Below are 24009 nucleotides of genomic sequence, written 5' to 3'. Positions count from 1 at the left end.
AAATTTTGGTGCCCAGAATTCAAGAGCCTTAAAACATCCACCCTTGTCAAAAATGTGATAACAAGTGAAAAAAGGGAGAGGATTTCTGCACACCGTCCCTTTTTTCAAGGCATTGGAACAAACATATCAGAGAATCGAGGCCATAATTAAGAGGCGTGTGTAGAACGTGAAAATTGATGTCAAAAATTACTCTTCAAAAAAAAAAAAAAAAATTTATGAAACTTTGATGCTAATCGAAACACATTCCTACTTGTAGGCACAGAACTACCCTTTTTTTCTAACATTTCCTTGTTAATTTTCCGATAGTAACATTAAAAGTTTAAAGACTTGTAAAATTTGAATCCTCTAGCTCCTAGGAAACTAGAGGGTAAAAGAACGTTGGCATTAATATATACTTTGATAAGACAATAAATTAGTAGAGGGGGATACAGACTTGTGTGCCAAGGGCGAGCATACTACTACCTGGGCCAAGACATTAGTTTCGTTTCGAACAACCGTCGAGTTAGAGTAGAGAAATCTCAGCAATTCGGAAAGTCAAATTACATATTACAAACAGGTTTTCAAGGTGCAGTGCTTAATTGGATTAATCACTGATTCCTATTTTTAATACATTCTCAATTGAAGATCGACTCAAACAAGTAAGAAATTCTCATTGCAACCAATCAAGGATGCTTATATCATCATCCCAAGATATTATCTCCTAATTAATATCTTGAGAATATTGTTTCCTTATCGATCCCATGGACGACACAACCTAGGATAATGGGAAACCACCACGTGTAGGGCAAAACCCTCCACCTAGGCTGGCCACCTCCCTATAAAATCTCATCTCTACCAAACTTTGGTAAGCTTTTGCTACGCATACAAACCCTAAAAACTCACTCTTTTTAGAGTTATTCTTAGGAGAGCCATTGGTCAAACTCCTCACCTCGTGGGCGTGTGTGGCTCTTTGATCAAATGTGTTAATTGTTTTGTAGATACAAATTCGTTAAGACTAAAGAGATTAGATTCTTGCTACCAAAAAAATGGCGCCGTTGTTGCGGACCGTGCCAATAATTTGTGCTTAATTTTATTATTAGTTAATTAATTATTTCTACATATCATTGAAGACCTGATGTGTCATCTATTTGAGTATTTATACATTCAAGGGGGGAGTGTTGTAATTCCAATTCCATTAGTTGTGTGATTGTGTAATCCTCTCTTCCTTGTCACCATAAATAAGGGCACAAAGATCCTCTCTTCCTTGTCACCATAAATGAAGGCAAAAGGGGTGAGAAATCATACCACATAATTCTTAAACTCTCTATTTTTTCCTCTCCTTGCTGCCGGCCCTCTTCCCCTCTTTTTCATCAGTAAAATAGGCCTACAACAAAGGCATGTTTATTTCAACTTAAATAGATGAAAACGTATGAAATACATTCAGAAACTATAATTTGTTTGGAGCAGTGAATCCACATTAGCGATCACTTGTGACGAAGCTTAGAGGCTGAATACAAGAACTGGACTTCGAACACTGTAAGTACCATCGGTCCACACCAGCGACGCAGATACATGTGATCCATATGGCATACCTCTTCCGGAAACTGTCACGTCGAATGTCTTCTCCTCGTTCAAGGACTTGAAGGAAAGAACTTGAGGCACCACCTTGATGTCAACTCCAGACTTCGAGATGATATTTGCCTTATATGTCGAGTTTGCAAGGCCAACATTTTTAACTGTCCTACGAAACTTAAGCGAAAACGAAGAAGTCCCCGGTGCAACAGTACCAGCCATTGAAGGGTAGTTGAGATCCTTAGGAGAATTTTTCCCGGTCTTTGCAGAGCAAGGGTGGTCATCGCCTGATATAAGTCAAACACTCGCCTCATCCAAGATCGAGCAGAGCAACTTAATATAATCATCCTTAGAAGTTTCGTACACAAGCCCCGGATCTACAGCTTTTAGAGGATTGATATGTCCAGAACCATACAAAAATTCACCGGTGGAATTGCTGGTGTTATTCACAGGCCCAGCCGTGGTCATGATAGACGATTTGATGGCAGCTGGAGACCAGTTGGGGTGGAATGTCTTGATATACGCAGCAACACCAGCTACGTGCGGGCAAGACATTACATGCCTCAGGTCTTCAGAGCTATCTGTCAGAGAAGCAACAGGTGAAAATGCAGCCAAAATTTCAACCCCCGGGGCAGTTATGTCTGGCTTGATAATTTCGGGTAAAATATTATTAGGCCCCCGCGAAGAGAAGGAAGCGACAGTGGGTGCAGCAAGGTCTTTTATGACTTCACTTTTTAGTATGTTCCCTAGAGGTTTAGCTGTGGAGTTGAGGTAGGAATGCACCACATCATAATCTTTGCTACTAAAACTTGTGGCAGGTAGTGGGACAATGAATGATACATCAGATCCGGTAGTGCTTGTAATTGCACCTATTGCACCGGCATGATGAGCTTCGATGCTGCCATTTGCCTGGCGACATACCACAATCTTTCCCTTAACTAAATCAGGGTCTAGGCAACCGTCTTCACAGTCCACGCATCCACTTGATCTTAACGCATCCTTTCCTTCTATCAACGGATAACTCATTCCATTTAATTCCAAAGTGTTCACTGAACTACCGACAAGTGTCCTTCCATTTCCAAGAACAACCTTGTCAATGATTCGACGATCTGTGCTACTTGCTGCAACTGAAAGAATCCATGGTGCTACACTTGATACAGAACGCTCTGCAGGGCCATAATTGCCTGCAGAATTCGAGGTAAGTATCCTTTTCTCCATTGCATGAAAAGCACCGATTGCTATAGGATCCTCATGGAACGGGGGAGCAGTTTCACTTGCAGTTGAAATTGTAATGATGTCAACTCCATCGGCAATGGCGTCATCAAAAGCAGCCAAGATCCCATCTACACTGCACCCTTCTGAACCGCAAACTTTATATGCAGCAATCCTCACTGAGGGAACTCCTCCTCTTGCAGTGCCTTGCGCTAGTCCATAAAAGCTCACACGCTCTACGGGATTCCCTGCTGCTGTTGAGGCAGTATGAGTTCCATGTCCTACTTCATCTCTAGCGGTGGAATCAATGTAATACCATGCTCCAATGAGCTTGTTGTTGCAAGTGAAATTGAAGCCACCTTTGCAAACTCCTTTCCACTTTTTGGGAGCTGGCCCAAAACCTTCATCACTAAAGCTATTTGATTCAGGCCAAATCCCACTGTCGATGACACCAACAATAACATTGTTCTCGACAGTAGGGTTTCGTTTGACCTTCTCACTGAAACCCAAGAACTCCCAAGAACGTGTTGTTTGGAGTTGGTAAGTTGTGCTCAGAAACACAGAGACGACTCCCTCCATGTTAGCAAGCCTTTCTCTTTCTCGGTCAGTGAGCTTGGCAGCAAATCCATTGAAACTCCTTTTGTAGCTTCTGACCAAGAGATTCGATGGAGAGCTGCTCTCTGTAATGCTTTCAAGAATACCAACGTGGTGAGACAATGGCAAGAACAACCGATCCTTAGGAAGTGATCCCAAGTAGACAATATATGTCTTTCTATCTTCCTGATCAGTGGCTTCAGACAGTAAGCTCACAGCGAGCACGAGAATAATGGAGAAAGCATACAGGAGAGATCCATGCTTTGCCATTGTTTTTGTTTCGATGATGACAATTCTAACCAGTGACGAGTAATTTATGGTTTGATGAATCACAACGAAAGTCTCGATTGCACTAACATCCAGATTTTGTTTCCTATAGGAATCGATTTTATCCCTTGACCACAGTTTTTATGGACATGAAAATTTCTTTCTTTCTACACGCAGGATGAACAAAATCCAAATGTTGAATACAATTCAGATTGTGTACAGTTTATACTTGGCAACTAAATCCAAGAAGAAGGTCAATTCCATCTGAATTGCAGCTGTATGGATTTCCATTAACTATCAAGATCATGTGTATATGTTATAAGCTGATATGCTGATATTATTCTTTATATTCAAAATTAAGTCATTACCACACACACAAGAGCTTAAGCAGTAACTACTAAACAGTTAGTAACTTAATATGACACTAATCACTTGTATAGACCCGTTTCACACAGTAATTTCATGATCCTACTGGTTCATTTTCGATCATCAATAATATACCACAACTTTCAAAAAGATTATTATTGTGAACATTGCAATGTTTATCAACAAGGGTGTCTCTCTCTCAACTAAAACTCATGTCTAATATACAAGAGTGTTCAAGCGCTAACTAATTGGTAACTTAATATGGCGCTAACTACTCTTTTAGGTACGTTCATTTTTTAAGTCATCTTCATAGATCTTCCTTGTTCAAATTCATATAATTGAATAAATTTGTATGGTTACATAAGAAATATGTGGACTGAAATATAATCGAAGATCAATATTATATCGCAAACGGAAGTGAGATCAAGATTTGAAACTTGCTCTCGAGTTCAATAAGTTTGCGGTAGAGGAGAGATCATGATTCATGAGCATACTTCCCTTCAGAAACACATAATAACTGGCCGCTTAACTACACTTCAGAAACAGAAATTCTACATTCAAATTTCGTATGTTAATTCAAATATAATTGATTCTCTCTCGTAAATTTCTCATTGTTTGGCTTTATTTTATGAACTTGACTAGTATGAAGAATGTTTCGCATACAATCAGAAAGTTTGCTTGCCATGCAATGCAACAATCAAGTCCCGAATATTATTACTACAAACAGTGCAGTTAAGGCCAAGATTGCGCTACACTCCCAGTACAATAATTGGACTAGTAACATGGTGATTTCCATCAGACCAAGTCAGTGACGCAGTCACAATTCCAGCCACGGACAGGCCTGGTCCAGCAACGATCACAACGAAACTTTTCACCTCATTCAAGGATTTGAAGTAAAGGACTTCAGGCACCACTTTGATGTCGGCATTTTCAGAATTCCTGGAGATACTTGCCTTGTATGTGGAGTTTGCATGGCCAACATTCGTAACTCTTCTAGGAAATTCAACCTTAAATGATGCCCTTGATGTTACATTAGCAAGCATTGAAGGGTAATTGTGATCCTTTGGTGTTCCTTTGTCGGAGCCAGTAGGACACGTGCTGTTATCTCCCGAGATGAGTCTAACTCGAGTCTCATCCTTATAAAACATGCAAAGCAACTTAATGTAATCTTCTTTAGAAGCATCGTACACAAGTCCCGGCTGCTTAGCACCTACAGGATTGAGATGTCCAGTTCCATAACCAAATTCGCCTGGGGAAGTGCTTGTATCATTCATGGGCCAAGCTGTAGTCATAAGAGCTGACTTAATGGCTGCTGGAGACCAATCCGGGTGGAATTCTTTAACATATGCAGCAGCACCAGCAGCATGGGGGCAAGACATGGAGGTTCCAGATTGTACATTGTACTTTACGCGCCTCTCGTCATAAGGGCTGGCCGAGGCAGAAGCATTTGGAGAATATGCGGCCAAAATAGCTATTCCTGGGGCACAAATATCCGGCTTCAGAATTTCTGGTAAAATTGGATTAGGACCGCGTGAAGAGAAGGAAGCGACCCTCGGTGCAGTAGGATCTTTTATGGCTTCACTTTTTACTATATTTGCTCGAGGATTTGTGGTGGAGTTCTGGTAGGATTTGGCCAGATTATAATCATTGTTGTTTACACCGCTCATAGATCGTGGGAGAACAAAAGGAACATCATCTCTTGCATTCTTTAAAACCGCACCTCTTGCACCAGCTCGATCAGCCTCAATTAGTCCTCTATAGTCATCACACATCACATATTTTCCCTTGACTCTGTCAGGGTCTAGGCAGCCATCTGCACAATCCTGTGCAGGGTATTCTGAGCATTGACTCGAAGCCTCTCTTCCATATATCAAAGGTGCACTTGTTTCATTTGATTCAAAAGCATTCACGGCTAGCCCATCCAATGTACGTCCATTTCCAAGAAAAACCTTGGCAATGAATTTACGATCGATGCTACATGCTGCAACCGTAAATATCCATGGTGGTGTACTTGATACAGTACCCTCTCCAGGGCCACTGTTGCCAGCAGATTGTATGGTCATTATCCCCTTCTTCATTGCATGAAAAGCGCCAATGGCTATAGGATCATATTCCATAGGAGGCGCGGAAACAGATCCAATTGAAACTGAAATGATGCTGACTTCATCAGCAGTACAATCATCGAAAGCAGCCAAGATATTCTCCGAAGTGCATCCTTGATCAGTGCAGACTTTATACGCGGCGATTCTCGCACCAGGAGCTCCTCCTCTTGCAGTACCATTGCCTAGTCCATAAAAGCTCACATTCTTCACGGCACTACCTGCTGCCGTTGAGGCAGTGTGGCTTCCATGACCTATTACATCCCTTGCAGACTCCTCTAATGTGTAATATCGAGCTCCGATGATCTTGTTGTTGCAATTGAAATTTTGGCCACCTTCACAAGCACCTTTCCAACTCTTGGGAGGAGGACCAAAACCATCATCTTTAAAGCTATTGGATTCAGGCCAAATTCCGGTGTCAATCACACCGACAACAATATCACTCTCACCGCCACCGGTGGTATTTAGAGCGACGTTCTCTGGTAAACCCATAAAGTCCCAAGACCTTGTTGTTTGAAGTTGGTAAGTTCTGCTTGGAAACACAGAGACCACTTCCTTCATGTTAGCAAGCTTTTCTCTTTCACGCTCAGTGAGCTTGGCAGCAAATCCATTGAAACTCCTTCCGTAACTTCTGACCAAGACATTTGCAGCAGAACTTCCCTCGACAACTCTTTCTAGTATACCGAGGTGGTGAGACAACGATGAGTACAATTCAACAGTCGGAAGTGACCCCATGTACACAATGTGAACCTTTCTATCTTCTTGACCAATGGCTTTGCAGAAGAAGCTGATAGTGAGTATAAGAATAGGGAAAGCATAAGAACACAAGAGAGCTCCATGCTTAGCCATTTTTTTCGATGATCACAATCATAACTAGCAAGGACTAATTTATACTCGAAATCTCTTCACCGCTACCTACCTTGGTGTATTTTTTCTACTCCATTTTTTAACTGCACCTTACAAATTACAAGCTTCAGCTAACCTAAACATGATTCGATACCTTAACCACAATTTCCAAGCTCACGTAGGATCCTATGCACATTTCATGCGCACTAACAGATTTGCATTAGCTTCTCGCCCGAACAATTTCTAAAGATGCTGCAAAAATCCAAGATTTGCCAACTCTGGCTGGTTTACGTACAAACTAAGGCATCAAATATCGGCATCAACCCACGTTTTACACGCCAAACCCGGATTACTTGCACTGATCAATATCCGAACACTTATAAAAATTGTATCAGATTTTACATATGTTAGCTGGATTTGCTGCAATATCGGAAAGCATCGTAGATAGGCACCTACTAGCTAGCTATCACCGGAAAGGTTATAACAAACAACTTGTGAACAATTTGTTTTTCGTTTTCCATTGTTGTCAATAATCTATAATATTATTTTGAGATCATTTGCGATAAAAACTCTACTATTATATGACATCTTGACCTTGCCGATTTCACTTTAATCGCATGTTTAGCTACTAACCAAAACACATTTAACAAAGTTGCTTCTTGCTGCTGCGTTACCTTGCATGCATATTAGATTGCTCACTAACCCTCTTGGTAATTTTTATTGTTCAAACTTCTATGTTTTTTCTTTTTGTCAAATTTCAAGTCTTAACTTCGTTTTTTATTTTGAAAAATAGTGTGGTGTAGTTTATGTTGCATCTTTAATAATAATCAATTTAATGCCCTTCTTACTGAGAAAACAACCATATAATCAAAAGAACAATATTGACAAAAAAATAAATTAGACCTCAAGATTATTTTGGAAGAAACTTCAATTTATAGGGAAGTAGTCTAGTGGAAAGAGGGAGTTTTTGGCTATTTCTTCATCGATAATTTCTTGGTTGGTTGCTGACGAAAAATGTAGTGAGTTGGTTATATGTATATATCTTTGAAGATAACTAGGTTACGTATACTCAAAAGATTTACTGGAAATGCAGATTTATTAGTTTTCCTACTCACATGAAAATTGTTGAATCAAATATCTTGTTATTTAACATCAATCTGTAAACTAAAAATGTGACAAACGAAATTTGTATTTCAAGTGGTTAAAAGTATTTACTAGTCCTTGTCAAAGGCCCTCTGTTATCTCTCTCTCTAATAGTTAATATTATTTGTTAAATATTAATTTTTACATTTGTAATTATTAGAGTTTATGGATCTTAGTGGAAAGCAATGATAAAAGGCTTCCCGCTTTGCAAGAATTGAAGGAAACACCGCTAAAATGAAGTAAAAATCTATCACAATTCATTTTTATTTGCTTTAACTCATTGGTTATATAATTCTTTGTTGAAGTTGAATACAATGATACATAGTATTGTGAAGTAGTAAATAATGAGACTCCAATAACTATTTAGTTTCTTCTAACATTCTAATTAACTACCAATGGTTAATTACTCAAGGAAACACTAGCCTTGCATCCTTCGCTTGTAAGTCGTAACCCGTGAGGATGGGTTTCATATCCCACCGTATCTACGATATTGGTATCTAGGATACCGATCTTGTACGTCCAAATTATATTTTGACCCCATCAAAGAACGGCATGGACTCGTATTCAATTTAATGGCTCATGTCCGGTCCGATCCGGTCCACCAAAAGGGTCATTAGGGCTCGTTTGGTTTGTAAGATTGTATTGGAATGGATTGGAGGAATAACTCCTTAATTTGAAGGTATATTGAGGTGAGAAATGAAAAATTATGACAGTTTAGAACGTAGCAGATGGATTACTTATGAAGAAAATTTATCCATTTCAATCCTCCTCAAAGGATGAGTTTTCTTCTTGTCTAATCCTCTTCTAATCCCTCAAACGAAAAATCATTCACTTTTAAGGAGTTTTCAAAATATTTCCAAATAACACATAAGAAAAAATACAAATTCATAAGTGTACTGAAATCTCTATACCAAAATATATTAAAATAGAGTGATGCCTTAAATGTTTGTATCAAAATACATTATAATAAATTAATATACCATGTAGCACTACATGACACACCCCAACCGAGATCGGGGTATGCTGGCCGCCACGTGGAAGTGACGTAGCCATGTGCACAGTGCGGAAGCTAGAAACAGTAATAGAAAAGTACGAATAATTTAAAACTAGCCACTAAAAGTAGTAGGATATGTGCTAGTGCAATTAAAACACTGAATTCAGAGCCTAAGACATACAGCAGCCCAAAAATAAATGTTACGACAATAGTGCGCCCGTAGGCGACCCTACATAGGTGAAGGTCTGTCAGAATGCCGGGACGTCCCTGGGGAAAACCACCGAATCCGCTAAGCTACTAGAACCTGGAGGGGCGCAAAAACAAAAGCGTGAGTGGGCAAAATAAATCTCTTAGAAAAGCATTTCATAAAACATAAAATAACCCCTCGCCGTAAAACCTGTATACTTCCCAGAAAATAAACATATAAACGTAGGCATAAATATGCCAAGTATACTCAAGGGTATGCCAACATGCTCAAATGTATGCCGTCATGCTCAACGCCTCATAATAACATGCAAGTGCTCGGGTATGTATATCACATCAATATTATAATAAACTAGCAGCCGGAGTCCCCTAAGTGACCTGTACGGCTGAATCTAGAGCTCAGATCACAACTCAAACCCTAAACCTGCCCACGAGTCGGAACCACCTGTGGTGGTCTGTACGACAAGCCTGGGTGCAATACATATAAACGCTCTAGTGCTACGATCACGTGAAGGCTGTGCGAATAATCGCGGGTCACCTACGAGTCGGAACCACCTATAGTGGTCTGTACGACAGGACTGTGCACCTAACTTGGATTCAAGCTGAGCGTGTGGTGCGGGAGGTGAACAACACGTGAAGGACTGTGCCCTACTCTGGGCGGGAGCACTAACACCGGGGGTGCAGGTTATGAGCTCTCTAATCACCTCGAATCACTATTTAATGCGAATGTAAACAAAACTTACCTGACACTTACCTAAGCCGCCACAGCACCAACATATATGTAAACGACGTAGAATAAATATATAAATCAACTCATATGCCACTAATCATGCATAACCATCAATCATATGAAAATTAATAGCGTAAAACGAGGCATTTATATTAATTTCTGGGAAAAGACATGTATATAGGTATATACGGAAAACAAAAGCCCACTCACTGGTATGTAGAAGGGTCGTAGCCCCCCTGCCTCGAATGTGCACGCTCGTCCTCGGGATACGTGTCACCTATATGCGAATTAACTATAAAAACGTTAACTTTAGAGCACATAACCGTCCATTCAAAATAACTTCTCATACATTGCTCAAAATGGACAAATGAATATACCAACGTGACCTACACAACCTCACGATCACAACCATAATTTTAAAATAATTTTTGGACCGCGCACGCGCACCCACGCGCCTGATTACGCACGGACCCACGCGCCCCCACGCGCGGTCACGTGTCACGCATGCTGACGGCGTCGAGTGACGCCATCAGGAATATTCCCTGGAATATTCCGTTATCTTTGACTGACGCCGTTACTGTCCGTTAGGAATATTCCGTTAAATCCTAACGGAATATTCCCTGTCTTCTCCGGCCTACCCCCCTCGCCGGCGCCGTCGCCGGAAACCTGCAACTCGCCATATCTCACTCATTTTTCCACCTTTTTTCATGTTTCTTGCACCAAAATCAACCTTAAAGCTAGTAGAATAAGTTCCAACAAGTTTTAAGGCCTAAAATGTCGAGATTATACCTGCCCAAATCTTCAATTCTCGGCCAATTCCAACACCCACGATTCAGACGTCCAAACTCGCCCAACGAGCTATTCCCAAGTTCCTGGGAACCTCACAAACAACACTATGAGCTTCAAATGTCCAAAAACTCGATAAACTACTCTTGCATGAACAGTACTCAAATCGGCCATTTTCGAAACAACATGAAAACAAAGGGTTTCTCACCTGTAAAGGGTATGGCTGTGCTCGCCTCGACCTCACGAGTTCAATGGTGTAGCTGGTTTCCACGATCTGTTAGGATTGTGTGGGCTATGGGTTTGTCCGTACGCTTTCAAAAGGGAAGAAGGAGAAATGGAGCTCGGGGGAGAGAGAGAGGAAAGTCAGAGGGAGAGGGAGAGATGGCAAGTGTAAATGTGTGTGTGTGTGTGACCCCCACACCAGTCCACACCACACAAAACACCAAAAACATAATAGAACAAACTAGGGGTAAAATGGTCATTTCACACGTACGGTTCGATAGTTTCGGGACGGGATGTTACAACCTACCCACCTTATTAGAATTTCGTCCCGAAATTCAAAACAACCGAAAACGACCCCTAGTAATCAAAGAATAATCTAGGATACAAATCCCTCATCCCATCTTCTGTCTCCCACGTCGCTTCCTCAACGGAATGGTTCCTCCACAAAACCTTCACTAATTTCACTGTCTTGTTCCGCAGAACCTTCTCTTTCCAATCGATGATCGTCACCGGTTCCTCGTCATACGTCAAGTCTGGGTTAATTTCCAACGGTTGAGGAGGTATCACATGGGATAGATCAGCAACATAATGTCGGAGCATAGACACGTGGAAAAAGTTATGCACTCTGGCTAGCTCCGGAGGTAACTCCAACCTGTAAGCTACCTCACCAACTCGCTCCACGACCATGTATGGTCCGATGTACCGTGGACTTAATTTGCCCTTCTTCCCGAATCTCACTACACCTCTCCACGGCGAAAGCTTCAAAAATACCCAATCTCCGACCTCGTATACCCTGTCTGTAGCATGCCGATCCGCTAAACTCTTTTGTCTGTCCTGTGCCGCTTTCAAATTAGTCTTGATTACCTGGACGTTCTGGGTAGTCTCCTCAACAATCTCCGGACCTACTAAGACCCTTTCTCCGACTTCTGACCAACACAACGGCGTGCGACAAGCTCTACCATACAAAGCCTCAAATGGTGCCATGCCAATACTTGAATGAAAACTATTATTATAGGCAAATTCCATCAAATCCAACCGCTGGTGCCAAGCATCACCAAATTGTAACACCGAAGTTCGCAACATATCTTCCAAGGTCTGTATAGTCCTCTCAGACTGCCCGTCTGTCTGCGGATGATACGCCGTACTGTAGAGTAGTCTCGTACCCAAAGCTTCCTGGAAAGCCACCCAAAACTTAGATGTGAACCGTGGATCACGATCCGAGACAATACTCACCGGAACTCCATGGTACTTCACTACTCTCGAGATGAACAATTCCGCCAATCGACTCAAAGAATACCTCTCTCTCACTGGAATAAAATGTGCGGACTTAGTGAGTCGATCAACGATCACCCAAATGCCATCAAAACCGTTATGTGTACGCGGGAGCTTGTACACAAAGTCCATGGTGATATTTTCCCATTTCCACTCGGGAACGGGAAGCGGCTGCAATAATCCAAACGGCTTTTTCCTTTCCGCCTTAACCTGCTGACAAATGGCACACCTACTCACATACTCGGCTATCTCCCTTTTCATACCCGGCCAATAATAAAATGGTCGAATGGTATGATACATTTTAGTAGCTCATGGATGCATGGCGTAAGCCGAGATATGTGCTTCATCCAGAATTTCTTTCTTTAAATCCACCACATTCGGCACGAACATTCTTCCTTCTTGCATCAACATGCCATCCGATTCTCGTACTCTGAGGTCTCTCCTCCTACCTTGTTCTCGAGCTTGGATAAATTCTTGAGTCTGCTCATCATTTACTTGAGCCGCGAGCACCCGATCAACTAAGATGGGCCTAACCTGAAAATTAGCAAGTAAAGCCATATCTCGATCTTCCGCTTCTAACCTCACTCCTGTAGCACGCAAGTCCGTCAAAAGAGGAATACGGCTTGCATACAACGCACTAATGCGGCCTTGAGACTTCCGACTAAGAGCATCAGCAACTACATTCGCACGACCAGGGTGATAATCAATCGTGCAGTCGTAATCGCTGAGCAACTCCATCCACCTCCGTTGACGAAGATTAAGTTCTTTCTGGGTAAAAAGATACTGGAGACTCTTATGATCAGTAAAGATCCTGCACTTCTCACCATAAAGATAGTGTCTCCACAACTTTAACGCAAAAATGATAGCGGCCAACTCCAAATCATGAGTAGGGTAATTCAACTCATGGGGTTTTAACTGACGTGAAGCATAAGCAATCACCCTACCATGCTGCATCAACACACATCCCAGACCATTCAAGGAAGCATCGCTAAAAACCTCGAAATCACCACTATCGTCCGGGAGTGCCAGAACAGGTGCTTAAGTGAGACAATGCTTCAACTGTTGGAAACTCTGTTCACACCTATCGTCCCACTCGAATTTAACATCTTTCCTCGTAAGTCTCGTCAATGGTAAGGCGATCACCGAGAAATCTTTAACAAATCTCCGATAGTATCCCGCCAAGCCAAGGAAACTTCTCACCTCGGTGACGGTTCGCGGCTGCTCCCAATTCTCCACCGCCGCAACCTTCTGAGGATCAACCAGAACACCTTGAGCAGAGATAACATGCCCCAGAAACGCCACTTGATTTAGCCAAAACTGGCACTTGCTAAACTTAGCATATAATTGATGTTCCCTCAACCTTTTCAACACCAAGGTAAGATGTCGAACATGCTCTGCCTTCGACTTAGAATACACCAGAATATCATCGATAAAAACAATCACGAACCTATCCAAGTAAGGTTGGAAAACCCGGTTCATTAAATCCATAAAAGCTGCTGGTGCATTCGTCAACCCAAACGGCATAACTAGAAACTCGTAATGACCATAACGAGTCCTGAACGCCGTCTTAGGAACGTCATTCCTATTAATCTTCAGCTGATAGTACCCAGACCTCAAGTCAATCTTAGAGAACACACAAGCACCTCTAAGCTGATCGAATAAGTCATCTATACGTGGCAACGAATAACGGTTTTTAATCGTCACCCGGTTCAATTGCCTGTAATCAATACACAGCCTCAAAGTTCCGTCTTTCTTCCTCACAAACAATACTGGAGCGCCCCAAGGTGAAGTACTAGGCTGAATAAAACCCTTATCCACTAATTCCTGCAGCTGCACCTTTAATTCCCTTAATTCCGCAGGTGCCATACGATAAGGAGTCAAAGAAATAGGATTAGTACCTGGAAGCAACTCGATAGTGAACTCCAAATCTCGATCTGGTGGTAACCCAGGCAATTCCTCGGGGAAAACATCTGGAAAGTGTCGGACAACCCTCACGTCCTCAACACCACAAGGAGGAGCCTCATCCAACACCACATGGGCTAAATACCCCTGACAACCCTTAGTCAATAACTTTTTCGCTCGTAGCGCCGAAATAACACCATGTCTCACCCCACTCTGCTCACCAACAAAGGTAACCACGGGTAGTCCAGGACGACGAAATGTAACTATCTTCCCGTAACAATCAATATTGGCACGATTGGGGTGCAACCAATCCGCGCCCAAAATCACATCAAAATCCACAATATCTAACGGGATAAGATCAGCGGGCATAACCACGCCCTCAACTATCACTGGACAACCTGGGTACACACGATCCACAATACATCTCTCCCCTCTAGGCATAGCGAACTCTAAATCATACCTTAGGGGTGTGGGGCGAGGTTGCGTCACTTGAGCAAATGTATGAGAAATCACAGAATGTGTAGCTCCACAATCAATTAAGACTCTAGCAAAATAACCAAGAATATTTAACGTACCCATAATCAAATCCGGGTTGTTCTGAGCATCTTGCAGAGAAATGTTGTGTATACGCCCCTGGCCCTGCTGCCGTCCGCCACGACCTCTGCTCGCCTGAGCACCACGACTCTGCGTACCACGCCCCTGACTGGGCTGACCAGTCTGTCTCGAAGACCCCGCACTACTGGTAACAATCTCTCCTGTCTAAAACTGTCCTCCCTGATACCATTGAGAACTGCCGGCTGGAGCTGGAGGATACGGCATATAGCCGCCCGAATACTGAGGGTAATTACCCTGGGAGTAGGGGTCCTGAGGATACTGATACTGTCCCGAGGCATAGGGTACAGCATCACCCTGGTAGTGGTAGGCACCACCTCGACCTGCCTGTCCGTAACCACTAGGACCTTGAATCTGCTGGATAGGGGCAGGTGGTGGCAGGAAAGTCTGCTGCGGTCTCTGCTGCTGACCCTGGGGACATTGCGCCGCTCGATGCCCTATCTGCCCGCAAGTGAAACAACCACTGCTACCTCGTCTACACTCACCCGTGTGCCGATTATTACACCTTCGGCAAAGTGGGGCCCTACCTCGACCACCGTCCCCCTGTCTCTGGCCTCGAAAGCCACCAGTCCATCTACCTCCTCGTCCCTGACCCGTGGCGCTGAAACCACCACTAGAAGAACTAGAGCTGTTACCACCCCTCTTGAAGTTTTGAGTCTGACGAGGCCCGAGCGATGCCTGACCTTTACCTTTGTCGTCCTTCTTCTGATTACCACTCTTTTCATCTTCATCGCTTTCACTCGGCATATTCTCAGAGTCCTCGACTCTCAACAAAACCTCGTAGAACTCCTGGTATGTATCACAATGAGTGGAGGTCGACATCGAACGCCACTTCTTCTTAGTGCCGATGCGAAAACGGCGAAGCATCTCCGCTGGGTTACTAGCAATCTCAGGGTGGTAGCGAGACAAGTCGGTAAACTTCCGATAATACTCATTCGCAGACATCTTCCGCTGTTTCAATTCAGTGAATTCCTGTTTCTTGCGGTCAATATAGTCTGGGGGAAAAAACCTCCTCTTGAACAACCTAATAAAAACATTCCAGTCAGTCTTCTCGGCTGGAGTCAAACTACGAAGCTCCTGCTCCCACCAGGATGCAGACTCCGTACCCAGAAACCATGAAGTAGTCTCGACCCATCTCTCCACGGGGAGATTCCCCTGGTTGTTCAACACTCGAAAAGTCTTCTCAATATGCTCCAACCAACGCTCCGCGGCCTCGTGCCCCTCGTGACCGTGGAATTTATCCAATTTCAGGTTGTACATAGTTTCCAGATGAGTCCTCTGGGGAGGGCGGATAGCTGCCTGGATAGCAGTAGCAATAGCTTCCCCCAGCTGAGTGATATCGGGGAAACTAGACTCATCTGAACGGCGTGGTTCCCGACGAGGCGGCATAATTCTGACAGAAGGCACCAAAACCATTAGAATACTCACAAAAGACACAGGACTGCCAAACCTAGGCTCTGATACCAAACTGACACACCCCAACCGAGATCGGGGTATGCTGGCCGCCACGTGGAAGTGACGTAGCCATGTGCACAGTGCGGAAGCTAGAAACAGTAATAGAAAAGTACGAATAATTTAAAACTAGCCACTAAAAGTAGTAGGATATGTGCTAGTGCAATTAAAACACTGAATTCAGAGCCTAAGACATACAGCAGCCCAAAAATAAATGTTACGACAATAGTGCGCCCGTAGGCGACCCTACATAGGTGAAGGTCTGTCAGAATGCCGGGACGTCCCTGGGGAAAACCACCGAATCCGCTAAGCTACTAGAACCTGGAGGGGCGCAAAAACAAAAGCGTGAGTGGGCAAAATAAATCTCTTAGAAAAGCATTTCATAAAACATAAAATAACCCCTCGCCGTAAAACCTGTATACTTCCCAGAAAATAAACATATAAACGTAGGCATAAATATGCCAAGTATACTCAAGGGTATGCCAACATGCTCAAATGTATGCCGTCATGCTCAACGCCTCATAATAACATGCAAGTGCTCGGGTATGTATATCACATCAATATTATAATAAACTAGCAGCCGGAGTCCCCTAAGTGACCTGTACGGCTGAATCTAGAGCTCAGATCACAACTCAAACCCTAAACCTGCCCACGAGTCGGAACCACCTGTGGTGGTCTGTACGACAAGCCTGGGTGCAATACATATAAACGCTCTAGTGCTACGATCACGTGAAGGCTGTGCGAATAATCGCGGGTCACCTACGAGTCGGAACCACCTATAGTGGTCTGTACGACAGGACTGTGCACCTAACTTGGATTCAAGCTGAGCGTGTGGTGCGGGAGGTGAACAACACGTGAAGGACTGTGCCCTACTCTGGGCGGGAGCACTAACACCGGGGGTGCAGGTTATGAGCTCTCTAATCACCTCGAATCACTATTTAATGCGAATGTAAACAAAACTTACCTGACACTTACCTAAGCCGCCACAGCACCAACATATATGTAAACGACGTAGAATAAATATATAAATCAACTCATATGCCACTAATCATGCATAACCATCAATCATATGAAAATTAATAGCGTAAAACGAGGCATTTATATTAATTTCTGGGAAAAGACATGTATATAGGTATATACGGAAAACAAAAGCCCACTCACTGGTATGTAGAAGGGTCGTAGCCCCCCTGCCTCGAATGTGCACGCTCGTCCTCGGGATACGTGTCACCTATATGCGAATTAACTATAAAAACGTTAACTTTAGAGCACATAACCGTCCATTCAAAATAACTTCTCATACATTGCTCAAAATGGACAAATGAATATACCAACGTGACCTACACAACCTCACGATCACAACCATAATTTTAAAATAATTTTTGGACCGCGCACGCGCCCCCACGCGCGGTCACGTGTCACGCATGCTGACGGCGTCGAGTGACGCCGTCAGGAATATTCCCTGGAATATTCCGTTATCTTTGACTGACGCCGTTACTGTCCGTTAGGAATATTCCGTTAAATCCTAACGGAATATTCCCTGTCTTCTCCGGCCTACCCCCCTCGCCGGCGCCGTCGCCGGAAACCTGCAACTCGCCATATCTCACTCATTTTTCCACCTTTTTTCATGTTTCTTGCACCAAAATCAACCTTAAAGCTAGTAGAATAAGTTCCAACAAGTTTTAAGGCCTAAAATGTCGAGATTATACCTGCCCAAATCTTCAATTCTCGGCCAATTCCAACACCCACGATTCAGACGTCCAAACTCGCCCAACGAGCTATTCCCAAGTTCCTGGGAACCTCACAAACAACACTATGAGCTTCAAATGTCCAAAAACTCGATAAACTACTCTTGCATGAACAGTACTCAAATCGGCCATTTTCGAAACAACATGAAAACAAAGGGTTTCTCACCTGTAAAGGGTATGGCTGTGCTCGCCTCGACCTCACGAGCTCAATGGTGTAGCTGGTTTCCACGATCTGTTAGGATTGTGTGGGCTATGGGTTTGTCCGTACGCTTTCAAAAGGGAAGAAGGAGAAATGGAGCTCGGGGGAGAGAGAGAGGAAAGTCAGAGGGAGAGGGAGAGATGGCAAGTGTAAATGTGTGTGTGTGTGTGACCCCCACACCAGTCCACACCACACAAAACACCAAAAACATAATAGAACAAACTAGGGGTAAAATGGTCATTTCACACGTACGGTTCGATAGTTTCGGGACGGGATGTTACACTACACAATAAAGAACACAAAGTGTACCGAAATAATATTGAAAAACAATTAGCGTACTTAAATATATATTCTAAAATATATTGTGATGAATGAGTGATAAAATCTCAACCTTAGTAAGTGATGCCGAGTATACAATAAAATGTCATTCTTAGGAAATGAGGCCTTAACAATAAGAAATAATCACTTTAATCAACATTTAAGTAATAATTTAATCATTAACTTCCATATCATTTATTTTACAAATTCAATCTATGTCTTTCTATCTTCCTGATCAACGGCTTCACAAGGTAGGCTCATACCGAGTATGAGAATAATTGAGAATGCATTAGAATTGATCAACAACAGAATTCTTCCATAATTCAGGTTTCTATCACTAAATTCCTTAATTTCTAAATTGTATAATACACAAGTTTATTTATTTAAAAATTCTAATTTAAGTATTTAGATAAATTTCTATGATTTATGTTAAATTAATAAATATTTAGTCTAATTAATTAAGTTTGTTACTAGAATTGTTATGAGAAAATACAAATAAATAATATTTAGCATTTATGTTAAATTAACAATATTAAATATAACATAAACTTTTGTTTAATTTTTTATGAAATTGCTTCCTCTAAATTTTGATAGCTAATAACCTAACATATTAAATATTTGTGTGGTGGTGCCCATCCCCCTTTTACGTGGCCCAGTATCCCTCACCCCTAGAAGTCTATAAGCATGTAAGACTAAAACTCATATTTAACCATTTTCCTTTTCTATTAAGTTCACTATAAATTCAAAATCAATGAAAATATTTAGTAAGTGTTGTGGACTTGTAATAATATTAAGTAATATAGGAATATATTATGTTAAATTAATTTTTTTTGCACTACAAAACTTGAATTTAACAAACAATCAAGATTAGATGAGCATAATTTTGATAACTTTTTGTTGTTATTTTAATTTGCTTTTACTATAATAGGTGTTGGAAATTAAAAATTGCAATCGTGATAGAGTTCGAGGGTTGAAAGATAGAAATTGAAAATTCTAATACTTATGCCTACATGATAGGGTTTGAAAGATTGTAGGGATCTGTAAAGTGGTAAAACATGAACAAGAGTTGGTTGACGATACCACGAAATTTGGAAGCGTATACAGCTAGAATTAATTTGTTTTTGGATCAAGCGGTTGCAAATGGTGTTGGCCCCAAACATAGCCACATTCTAGTTACGTTAAATTTCTAAACAGGACAAATATCTAAATTTTGTAGCTTGTAATTTAAGTAGTGAACATCATTTGCATTTGAACTGCACTTAGATCCTTTGATTCCCCCTCCCTCAATGTAACCATGGGCGTAGAATAATTATCTTCCATCTCAGAAAACATACTGGTAGATCTAGAAGTTAAAATTCATGGGGAAAATACGTAGCATTTTCGGAGGCCGGCAAGTTCACCAGCCTTACTGGTTCCGATGGAGGGAGGGAGGGAGGGAAAGTGGAGGAAAAGGAAGGAGAGAGAAAAAAAGGAAAGAGAAGTAAAAGAGTTTTGAGGGTCCAATTTTAAAATGAGTAAAAGCTCATTTAAAAAAAATGTTTTAGGGTTTCAAAAGCACTTTAAATATTTTTCCAGGATTTATTAAGAATTTAACTAAGGATTGTTTATAAAAATATTTTTACCAAAAGTGTTTTCAGGTATTTTAAAAGCACATCCGAACCAAGTGCCAGCATACTTTGGAGGTCCAAAAGATATATTCTAAATGCCAGCAAACCAAAGAACATAAGATAAGATGAACACTCAAAATTTACAGTTGCATACATGTCATGAACAAACTTAAATTATAAATGACAATCACGGAATCCGGTGAACGAAGAGTAATCATACCTCGGCCAGAAATATGCGCAGAATGGAGTAAACAGGTAAAGAAATTAGATAACAAAGGCTCCAACAAGCACAATTGTGAAGTCAGGATATCCTAAACAAAAGCATAGTACTGTTACATGATTTTTCATACACAGCAGTCTGGGAAGAACGATCCTTGTAGGCCTCTTGCTGATTAGAAGTGCGGTTGGAGGTCATCGGTGAAGAGGGTTGAGACTCGCAAGAAAATCCCGATCAAATCCCTAGCCTAGCTTAAACCCATCATCTCAGATGGAAAATAACAGATATACATACCACAAAGGAAATGTAACACCATATACAGTTATCTACTAAAATCGAAACCCCTAATCAAGTAAAATAAAATCACGTCTCAACGTCGCGTTCATGATTGATAGCAAGATAATCTGGTAAAAAAACGCCACCCTAAACTTACCGTACACAGGTAATTTCTTGTGTCTTACTCTCTACAGTCTTTGATTGAGAGTCTAAGAACAACACAAGATATATCTGCGTGATTACTGTATACATTTATATAATTTCAAACTCGTTCTGTAGCACAACCGAAAACAAGTATAAATTCCTTGTAACTGCATTTCTTTTCTCCTTTATATGCTCTCTCCAAATAGGCAATCAAAGATATGACAAATCACAACTTTTCACAGCACCAGATATCGATCACCGCCGCTCAAAAAGTTTACTAAACTATGAATCAGAGTTCCAAATTCCATCAGACATTGATACAACCCTGAAAGATCAGCATATCAAACTACTGATAACACCAAATCATAAAAGTCCTAATATCCAGAAATATAACGAAACACATATGAACTGGATGAACGATGTCGAATTCCAGGAAGTAACTTGGCAGATGGCAGTGATCACTCACAAAGATTATCACACCAATTGCAACTGAGTGAATAAATTCACAACAAAATGGGAATCCAAACACAAAGGCCAAATCCTCATTCCATTTAGTATAGATCATCACATCATCAACACATCCACAAATTTAGGAAAAAAAACACATATACATGTACACTAGATATTATTAAATCCAAAGAAATTCAAGAGTAAATAATTAAGACATAAATAAATCCAATCTCAATACATTTCATCAGTCATCGCAACCTTTGCGATGATAGCACAATACTAAATATTTACATTAGCATTTGGGAGGGCAGAAACACCTCGCCCCACTGTATATTACAATCAGACATACCCATACCAATTTGCATTTCGATAATAAACCCTGTTATTCAAAATGCAGTTCAAAGAGTGAATGAACATCCATTCCCCACAGACGCACAATCAAGCAACAAAAAAGAAACCACAAATCATGAAACATTACCATCAACTATTCTCGAGTATTTATTCATGAACAGAGGAGCGTCTAGATTATGGGGTAAACTGGCATTTGACAATTTAAGAACTGCAATCGGGACACCGAATCAAACCGTTTTCATTGCATTCGGAGCACCTCTTCAGCATTCCTTCATCTTCATCGAACACCTTCCTACTCCCACTGCAATTCACGCAGGGCAAGAACCGTGCATCCCCACAACCTTCGCACACATACCCGGGTTTCCGAGTGGGAATCCCTTGAAGAATTTTTGCCAATTCACCGGTTTCAAACAGCTGTTTGATCACCTCAGCACCTCCCACATACTTTCCCCTTATAAATACTTGTGGCAAACTCACATTCTTCTCACCCAAAACGCTCTGCAACTCTTTTCGATAAGCCGAATCCATTGATATGTCTCTCTCATCGACCCAAACCCCAAACCCTCTGAATATCATCCTCACAGCATAACAATCTTCATATGTCCTCCGAATTCCTCTCAAACTCGTGAAATACACCACAATCCGATCATCGGTGCCCGGCAGCCAAATTGACAGGATCCGGAAATCGGGCGCCATGGATTTTGGCATGGCCATTGATTTCGACGGTCTTAGCTTGACCGTCAGGGATTGCGATTCATCGGGGTTTCGAGACACGGGTTTCTCCGATTCGAAGAAATTGCAGAGCTTCTTGACCTTCCCTTTGAAGGAGCTGCTGGCGGACCGCACCGTCTCGATTGAATTGTAGAATTTCTTGAAAGAATTGGTGTGGTGATCGATGGAGGCCTGCAAATGGGGCTTTTTGGGGGCATCCACGGTGGTTGGGTACATGGTAAGCGATCGATTGAAGAAGTAGGTGGGTTTGGGCTTACCCGCCAATTCGACCCTATTTTCGAGTTCCGCCATCGACCCAGATGAAAAATCACCGGAAATTTGAATTCTTTGATATCTTTCGGGGGGTTTTGCAACGCTAGGGTTTGAATTCGAATTCGAATTCAAAATCGATAAAGAAATGGACAGAACTGACCGTACAAATTAGGGCTAATCAGAAATGTCGAAGAATGAATTGTTTCTTTTCTAGCAATCGGAGAATAAATGGGTTGATCGGAAAAAAGAAGATGACCGTCGGATTGCGGTGGTGGAAAAAGAGGAGTGATGGTGGCGATTGGGAGATAATGGGCAGGTAGAAGAAGATGAGGGAAATGGGGGTTTGTTGGGATGTGTTGACAAAAGCGAGTGTTTTCTCGTTTTTGTTTTTGATTCTGTTGTGTTTGTTTGTGACAGAGAAAATGGCTTTTAAAACGGAGGCTTGTTTGCAAAGCTAGGTGCTGCTGTATCTTGTATTATTTTCTTACCCATCTTATATTTTTTAATTTTCATTCACCGTAAAATAATTTGAAAGATAATTACTATCTTCTCATGTATTTCCTTAAATATCTTTAATAATCTTAATTTTTAAAATAAAATAAGTTTAAAGAACGACTAATTTTTAAAAGTTTAAGAAAATTAAACACATACAAACATTCTCGCTCAATTCAGATTAAAAAACTACAATTATACTCCAAACGTGACAACGACAACTCATTCTCTTTGAAAGTTACTTTTTTCTTCTCCTTTCTCTAATAATGTAGGCTTGAATATCCGTTAATTGAAAAAAAATATATAAAAAAAAAACTCTCCAAATTCGGTTCATTTACAAAATTATCATCTACGTCATTTTTTTTTTTTTTTTTTTTGGGGGGAAGTGGATGTCATTTTCTGTTCAGAGAGAGAAACATTGTGCTTTACTTGAATTTTAGGCTTGGACTTTTGAAAAAGTAGCGCTGATTGCTGACGTTCGGCCCCACCGTCCTGTTTTGATTAAAAGACACGATTAACTATCACAAAGTCGCAGGTAAGTTTTGAATTTTTAGGGTAGTTTCATTTTTTTCACCTGCTAAGAATCACAGTATTATTAAAAGAGATATTATATACTAATTTATATTAAACCGAACGAGCGCAATGAATTTAAAAGAAGAACAATGATTAACTATTTAAAGGATGGGTAGGAGTTCATGTTTAAAATTTTACGTTACTGATTTATAGAAATTTATGTTAATGATAAGAACTGTTCATATTACAAACCTCTTTATAAAGATCACTTTTGCAAAAAAATCAATTAAAACTAATGTCGTTTAGTCATCTAACTGTATAAAATAGATAAACGAATTGATAAAAATATTACAAACTACATATTTGCTAACAATAGATTGACTTTTAATTCGATTTTTACAGAGTTGATCTTTACAAATGATTCATAATATGAATACTTCTAATCATAAGCGCGAAACTCT

General features: G+C 41.2%; 3 protein-coding genes across 3 annotated transcripts; all 3 read right to left on the bottom strand.

Annotated features, from left to right (window-relative positions):
• Positions 1 to 1479: 1479 nt before the first annotated feature.
• On the bottom strand, positions 1480 to 3627 carry LOC103952186 (subtilisin-like protease SBT4.4). The gene is given in 1 exon segment (XM_048586330.1): positions 1480 to 3627. A coding segment is annotated over 1 exon segment (2148 nt).
• Positions 3628 to 4548: 921 nt separating this feature from the next.
• Positions 4549 to 7033, bottom strand: LOC103952151 (subtilisin-like protease SBT4.6). Its single transcript, XM_009363694.3, has one exon. The coding sequence runs from the start codon at positions 6936 to 6938 to the stop codon at positions 4740 to 4742; it is 2199 nt and encodes a 732-aa protein (XP_009361969.3). The 5' UTR covers positions 6939 to 7033; the 3' UTR covers positions 4549 to 4739.
• Positions 7034 to 21401: 14368 nt separating this feature from the next.
• Positions 21402 to 22864, bottom strand: LOC103952149 (uncharacterized protein At5g39865-like). Its single transcript, XM_009363693.3, has one exon. The coding sequence runs from the start codon at positions 22580 to 22582 to the stop codon at positions 21761 to 21763; it is 822 nt and encodes a 273-aa protein (XP_009361968.1). The 5' UTR covers positions 22583 to 22864; the 3' UTR covers positions 21402 to 21760.
• Positions 22865 to 24009: the final 1145 nt, after the last annotated feature.

This window comes from the organism of the source record quoted next, unplaced genomic scaffold, assembly GCF_019419815.1.
Source record: "Pyrus x bretschneideri cultivar Hongxiangsu unplaced genomic scaffold, Pyrus_bretschneideri_v1 Contig24, whole genome shotgun sequence".
Lineage (NCBI taxonomy): Eukaryota > Viridiplantae > Streptophyta > Magnoliopsida > Rosales > Rosaceae > Pyrus > Pyrus x bretschneideri.
Note: the sequence above shows the minus strand (reverse complement) of the source record. Positions and strands in the feature narration are given on the sequence as shown.

What these genes read in the sequence shown, in the direction of transcription:
- LOC103952151 (XM_009363694.3), bottom strand. Translation starts at nt 6,938, where the DNA reads ATGGCTAAGCATGGAGCTCTCTTGTGTTCTTATGCTTTCCCTATTCTT.
- LOC103952149 (XM_009363693.3), bottom strand. Translation starts at nt 22,582, where the DNA reads ATGGCGGAACTCGAAAATAGGGTCGAATTGGCGGGTAAGCCCAAACCC.